Source organism: Momordica charantia (assembly GCF_013281855.1).
Source record: "Momordica charantia cultivar OHB3-1 chromosome 7 unlocalized genomic scaffold, Mcharantia_2.0 BLBB01000007.1, whole genome shotgun sequence".
NCBI classification, from domain to species: domain Eukaryota; kingdom Viridiplantae; phylum Streptophyta; class Magnoliopsida; order Cucurbitales; family Cucurbitaceae; genus Momordica; species Momordica charantia.
The window spans coordinates 1,101,263-1,108,610 of record NW_028275165.1 but is presented as its reverse complement, the minus strand read 5'-3'; the positions used below and the strand labels follow the sequence as shown (position 1 = coordinate 1,108,610).

Sequence of the window (7,348 nt, the reverse complement as noted above, 5' to 3'; positions counted from 1 at the left end):
CAGCATGTGCTCCTCCTTGTTGTTGAGTCTTGGCACCTTTACAAAACCGTTCAATGTGTCCCAATAAATTACACCTTCTACACTTCACATCTGGCCTTCTCCAGCATCTGAAGTGTGGATGGTTGTGCTTCCCGCAGTGCTTGCATGCACTACCAACATCTTTTGCAGCAGATTCTGAGCTACTACTGCCACTCGCCTTCTTCCCTTTTCCAGTTCTTCTCTCTTCCACCTTCTCCCTGCTGTATTCTAGCTTTCAGTGCCCCCTCAATGCTTCCTTCTTGCCTCATCAACCTTCTCTGCTCCTGTGCTTGCAAAGCACTAACAACTTCTATCACTTTGAGCTTGGAGAGGTCTTTAGTATTCTCTAAAGAAGCAATGGTTGCTTCATATCTCTTAGGTACTGAAACCAGAATCTTCTGAACCAATCTATTGTCAGATAGATCTGTTCCTAATGCTCTTGCCTTGTTAGCAATCCCGATCAACTGGTCTGAGTACTCTTTGATGGACTCAGAATCCTTCATCTGCCTTCTCTCGAATTCCCTCACCAAGTTCAACACCTTCATGCCTTTAATCCTCTCATCACCTTCATACTCACTTTTGAGGAACTCCCAGATCTCCGTTGCTAACTTCAATGCCATAATTCTGTTGAATATGGCGGGAGACACAGCTGCATATAGGCAAGCTCGAGCCTTTGCCTTCCTGGTGATCCTCTCCTTGTGAGTCTTGATCTGATGCATTGTTGGATTATCAGGAAGTGGAGCAATTTCATAATCTTGCTCAATTGCTTCCCAATAATCACAATCCTCTATGTAAGCTTGTATTCTGATTGCCCATGCTTGATAGTTTTCACCATCAAACACAGGTGGAGCCAGTGAAGAAAGATTGTTTGATCCTAACTCCATTGGACAAAACTCTCACAGGTGTATCACTTAGTTTCTCTCGAAAATATCTCACTAGTCCTTACTCACAGATCCCTTAAGAATTTAAGGCTCTGATACCACTGTTGATGTACTTATTGAGAGAGAAATAAGAAAGTGGGGGAAGTCATAATTTCATTCATTAGTGCTCCATATAAATACATACTATGATACTAAAAATAAACATAACTATCTCCACATAATTAGCTACTCAACTAACCCATAAGAATAGCAACTTAGACTTCACTACAACTAAAAAAGGAATATCAACAACTTCCTAAAAACTAGGTCTTTGACCAAACCAATTCAAAACTAACATTCAAACTTTGTATTTGTAGCTTTGAGTTAACTAACAGCCTCCACAATGTCATACCAAGTCTGATGTAACCCTAACCAACTAATTCTTGCAATTTCCTCCTCAATTCTCTTAATCTTGAGGTAGACATTAAACCGATTCTCACTCAATTTCTATTTCACTATGTAATCTCTTAAAACATCCGATCTTACTAATTTCTTCTTTTCCCCTTATGCTTTGCTTTCCGGTAATATATGAGTTTCAAATTCTTTAAACATGCGCATTCTGCCACCTCGATGCATGACTTTATATAATATAATTCGTATCACACATTCTTTAAATGAACTGTAATGTATGTACTTCTCATCTAATGCAGGACCTTAATTTTGCTCTGATACCAAACTGACACGACCCGTCCCAAACACCTACTAGTCTTAGAACGAGTCGCGCCAACCACAGACCCCGACTAACTACGAAGTCAGTGGTCAACTTCTTTCTTTCCTTTGACCTGAACTTTGACTAACAACTCCGAATGGATGCACAATAAAATATTAATCTTAACCAAACAACCATTCTTACATCCATTCTATACATTATTTTCCTAACAACAGAATGCAGATAAAATTTCTTACAAACCAACTAAACTACATACAAAGAGATATGCAACTCTTGAACAACTCGGGGTGGCAGAAGCTGAACTAAATTCTTCTTGAAACTTAGAAACTCAGATACTCAGGTATAGCCTGGGGGGAAAACAAAACATGAACAGTGAGCTGAGAAGCTCAGTGAGTGGTAAGTTAATAAGAAAATATTGTGGTCAACTTCCTTTCATAAACAACTGAAAATTCAGCTCTTAAAACAAACATCATAAAACTGAAGTAATAATCATTCTCATTAAAATTCCATAAAATTCGAGTAAAACTAGAGCAACGTTATACATTTCATAAAACTTAGTAAACTTCTCAAAATCAAACTTGTAACAACAATTTCTTTACAGGCAAACCGAAAAGACAACGCTCCCAAGTCCAGGATTCGGAATCCGGATTTGGCCCTTATCGCCCCGGCATTCCCCTGCATCCCCTGCGACCTAGTTACGCCAACTTCTCAACATGCTCTAAAACACATTCTAAAACATATAAAACATTCTTCTTCAAACATAAAACAGATAGATAAAACTCAACACCACACATGTATCCACATTCTATTCTGGTCTACTAGCATAGAGTAATCTCAATACGCATAGCAGAATAATTCTCTCAACACGTGGAGTAAAATGGTCCCAAAGACCTTCTATTTCTGGGTATACTATAGAAACACATTCTCATAGCATACGGGTAATCACTTGGATACAATGACATGGTGGTTTGAAAACTTCTTTCTCAATCTCATAAACTGTTCTAAAATTCTTCTTTTCTTCTTTCTAAGAACTTTTCTTTCTTTCTCAAATCATTTCTAAAATCTTTCTTTCTAAGAACATTTCATGAAATTCTAATATTATTTTCTGAAATCTCTTTCTAAATAACATTTCATAACTTTCTCGAACATTTCTTTAAATCATTAAGCATTTCTGAATTCTAATAAACATTTCTAAAATAATTCTTTCTAACACATTTTCTTCAATTCTCAGCAGAAATGCTAAATCATACATAATATATGTACTTTCTTGAAATTCTATCATGATAAACTTCTAAAAACATGTCCAAAATAAACCAGTCACAAATCAATAATAATATCCAAAAACGTTTAATAAAATAACCACTCACTAATCCTTCAAACTCGGTCGTCCTCCGTTCCAATTTCTACTCGACCTGAAATATCGATTCAATACCAAATTAATTCATGCTTTAATCCAATTTAACTTCTAACATATTTTTGTTTCCAATTGAAATTATATTACCTTCCAAATTAATCCACATAAATCCAATTTTATAACTCATTCTCTCTCTTCATTAACAACCCACCCTTTTTCTCTCTCATACCATTTACAAGTGGGTCCCACCAAAACCCATTGAATTTCTTTTCCTTTCACATTCTCACGTGATTTCCCCTTCCTTTTACCAATTCATTTTTACTTTTCTCAATTAAATTCTATTAAAAAATTCCTCTCTCTCCCTTCCCAAAAACTATTCATCTTCTTCTTCTTTCTTCTCCAAAACCCATGGATTTTCTTCCTTTCTTCCATCATCTTTCTCTGTTTTTCTTTCTTTTTCTTCAACCAAGAACCACAATTTAAACCTCAAATAACTTGTCCTTCACAAAACCCACAAATGAGAGGAGTCTATTTTCGAGAATCTCATGGTTTAAGACACTGAAACTTACCCAAAAACAAGCTTCAAAAACTCCAACCGATTTAAAAAAAAACTCTTCCTTCCTCCTTAGCCGTACACCACCCTCGATTTCTTTCTCTTCCCTGTTCATTCTTCTTCTCCTACGTTGTCTCTCTCTTTTCTTCACACTTCTTTCTTTTCTTTCCTTTTTCCGTTCTTATGCTTTCTCTTTCTTTCTTTTCATTTATTGTTTTCCTTCCCCACCTTTTATTTTCTTTTTAAAACACCTGTCACCCACCTTCGTTAATCAACAACACACACGTGCCTTTCTAAAACAAACTTTCATTTCTTTCATTTCTTTTTTTTTTTGCGAAATTACCAAAATGCGCTTCCAACTAAAATTCCAATTTTTTTTTCTTTTTCCCTTTTTTTTTTTGTTTTTCACTTTGAAACGGTCCTTACATTTAATTTCTCTAACTTCGATATCGATATTTTCATGAAATTGAAATCTTGAAATTTCCATCAACATCGATATTTAAAGATCATAAGGACTAATATAGAGGGACAATTGAATAATAAAAAAAAAAGCTTTTTACATTCAAACATTCCATTTCACAAAATTTTTTAAATTCACAATCATACTTTTTAAGCATCACCCTTTTGCCAGAAATGATCATCATCATATGTTCAAGAGAAGAAAAAAAATTCATTTTCTATCTCACACATTTAATAGCATACAAGTAATAGTCTCCTATTTGAAAATCTTCTCCCTTTTCAAAAATATCTTGTAAATATACAATATTATAAGGGCAGGAGAACAAAATCCCAATTTTCTTCACTTGCATAAATAGGACTAGTGGTTTCGAGGGTTATTGTACAAACCAAAGAGTAACTCAAAGAGCATCATCACCATTACAATCCAAAGAAAATGTTTGGACTTGGAGAGCTGATGGCAAAGGTAGAAGAGGAAAGGTTGGAAGCCATGTACCAAAGGAGAACAGAGGCAGAAGAAAGGAATCGCGACGATGGCGATCACATAATCCCACGCCATTTTGCAATCAAATCCAAATACAACGACAAGTACCTCCGCTATGTAAGCTACGACGACGACCAACTATTCGACGGTCTTCTCCAGTTCACGGGCGAAAGAATGATAAGCCCATACACGAAGTTCGAAGTCGAGTATTCAGACATTGGGAAGGGGTATGTCCAAATAAGATGTTGTTACAACAACAGATATTTGGTTCGTCACCGTATTGACACATCGTATATCGTTGCAGCTGCCTCTGAACCCGTAAATGACCTTTCAGATTGGAGATGTACGTTATTCGAACCGACCTACGATCGCCATCACAAGGCGTATCATTTTCGCCATGTTCAGCTTGATGCTAACGTGTATATATACGACTTCAATCCCGACATCTCCTACATTCTCAATGCGTCTCCTTCCGAAAATTACAATGACCCTAAAGTATCACTCTTTCCCATCGTCGATTGGGACTCCATCTATATACTGCCGAGACATGTGGCCTTCAAGGGGAACAATGGGAAGTATCTCAAGTTTATAGGGCCAAAGCTTCAATTTTCAAGTTCTGATATTAAGGATTCGTCAGTTGCACATGAGATCTTCCCTACAAAAGATGGGAATATTCATATAAGGCATGATGAATCTGGCAAGTTCTGGATCCGTGATCCTGATTGGATACACGCCCAATCAAACGATGCTAATAGCAATGATCCCAACACCTTGTTTTGGCCCGTCAAAGTTGAAGACGACGTCGTGGCTCTTCGTAACTTGGGTAATCTCAACCATCATCTCAATAAACTTAGTTTAAATCGACTAGACTACTAATGAAATTTAATCTTTTATTCATATTTTTTGCATAGTTACCTCAGTTGTTGTGTTAACTTTCAGAAATAATGTGCATTGAAATAATGTGCATTGAAAAATAGTTTTATAAATAGATTTGTTTTAAAAGATGGCAAGAATAAGTAATTTTGGCCATATCAAGCAGGGTGACCCTACAACTACTCATTTGTGTTATTAGTTTTTATCTGAAGATAGCTTAACTAGTTAATATATCTATTTCGGACTACACTCCTACAAACTTAAATATTTTTTAAAACTACATTGTTATTAGTCAATACCTTCACTAGTGAGCTTTCCAATACAAGATCCAATAAGTTATTAAATCATAAACATAAAGACATTTCTAACTAATACCATATTAAATTCCCATCGGATCCAAAAGCTTTAAGCTATTAGAATGACCATAAGTTTAATCTTCTTACTTATATTCTTAATAGGTAATGTTAAGGATGAATAAACCACCACTCAACTCAAAAACTTAAACTGATGAGTTGAGTAAATTTAATTCATTTATATAGATTATGAACAGGTAACCATCGTTTCTGCAAGAGACTCACCATCGAGGGAAAATGGGATTGTTTGAACGCTAGTGCGTTTTCCCTTACCGACGAAGCGCGAATGGTGGTAGAAGAGATTGTAGTCTCAAGGACCATTGACAATGTGGAGTATAGGCTCAATGATGCTAGAATCTATGGCCAAAAGATAGTGTCGATGGCGAAAGGAGATGCTATCAACACGACGAAAGAAACTGACATAGTAACCTTTAAATTCTCTTATGAGAACAAAACTAAGACAAACTGGACTTCCACCCTCTCAACAAATATTGGTGTGACCACAAAATTTCAAGCTGGGGTTCCTATTGTCGGAAAGGGAAAGATTGAAGTTTCAGCTGAGATCGGGAGTGGATATGAATGGGGAGAAACCCATAAACACAAAAATACAATTGAACTTAATTACCCTGTGACTGTGCCTCCAATTTCTAGGGTGAAGATTAATGCTGTGGTAAAACAAGGGATGTGCCAAGTTCCTTTCTCATACCGTAGAACTGATCTTCTCAAAAATGGCCGACGAGTTGTTCATCATCTTCATGATGGACTTTTCAGTGGTGTAAACTCCTACGACTATGAATTCATGTCTAAAGTTGTGCCAATGGAGTCTGTAGAAGGGTAATATTGTTACGGTAATTTCTAGAGTGAATTTTATGGCTCTGTTTCTTTAAGGTAATTTTCTCTCTTGTAAAGAATAATGGTTGCAAAACCAAGTTTAAATCTCGTTTGGGAGTGTGTGGTATGTTTTGGTGTTTATTTCTGTGATGTAATTTTTGTAATTTTATATTTGGATGTGTAATAATGAACTAAGTTTCTTGATGGTCATTTGAATATTTCTATTTATGCAGTGGTCAATTTTACAGGATTGTTCTTGATTTATTTCTAGTTTCTTATATTTTTTAAGAAATGGTTTCAAAGGCATTGTATATAAAAGTTTGGAACAAAAAGTTATGATTTTTTTTTAGTTTAATTTTCGTAAAGTATAAAAGTGATCTCTATAATTTGAGCATTACGTCTTTTAATTATAGGGACGCTTCAAATGTTAAAAATAACTTCTTGTATATGTCGATATCTATCTATCACATTCTTGAAAAGCCAACTCTCTTTTTTTTTTCTATCTATCTAATAGATATATATCTAATTAAATGAAGTATTAAACAATGATTTTTTGAAAGGGTTTAAAAATAATTTCTTTTAATACAACATGGAGATTTGTAACTTCAACCTCGAGACACCTTTTGTTTTGGCAAGAGTTTAAAATCAATATTAAAAAGAGCTGTAAAACAACTACAATATGATTAAATTGAAGTGTCAAGCTTTGTAAGTATATTTACCAATGCTATTTATAAGACATGAACATATGGATCAATTACGGTTAAAATACTAGTTTTGGTCTCTGTACTCTTAAAAAGTCCTGTTTTGAAAAATTTTAACATAAATTTTATGCATAA

At 35.1% G+C, this 7,348-nt stretch overlaps 1 protein-coding gene across 1 annotated transcript; it reads left to right on the top strand.

The window, feature by feature from the left end:
- Positions 1 to 4,337: 4,337 nt before the first annotated feature.
- Positions 4,338 to 6,722, top strand: LOC111022561 (uncharacterized). Its single transcript, XM_022299721.2, has 2 exons — positions 4,338 to 5,278; positions 5,879 to 6,722. The coding sequence occupies exons 1-2, from the start codon at positions 4,408 to 4,410 to the stop codon at positions 6,517 to 6,519; spliced, it is 1,512 nt and encodes a 503-aa protein (XP_022155413.1). The 5' UTR covers positions 4,338 to 4,407; the 3' UTR covers positions 6,520 to 6,722.
- The last annotated feature ends 626 nt before the right edge of the window (positions 6,723 to 7,348 follow it).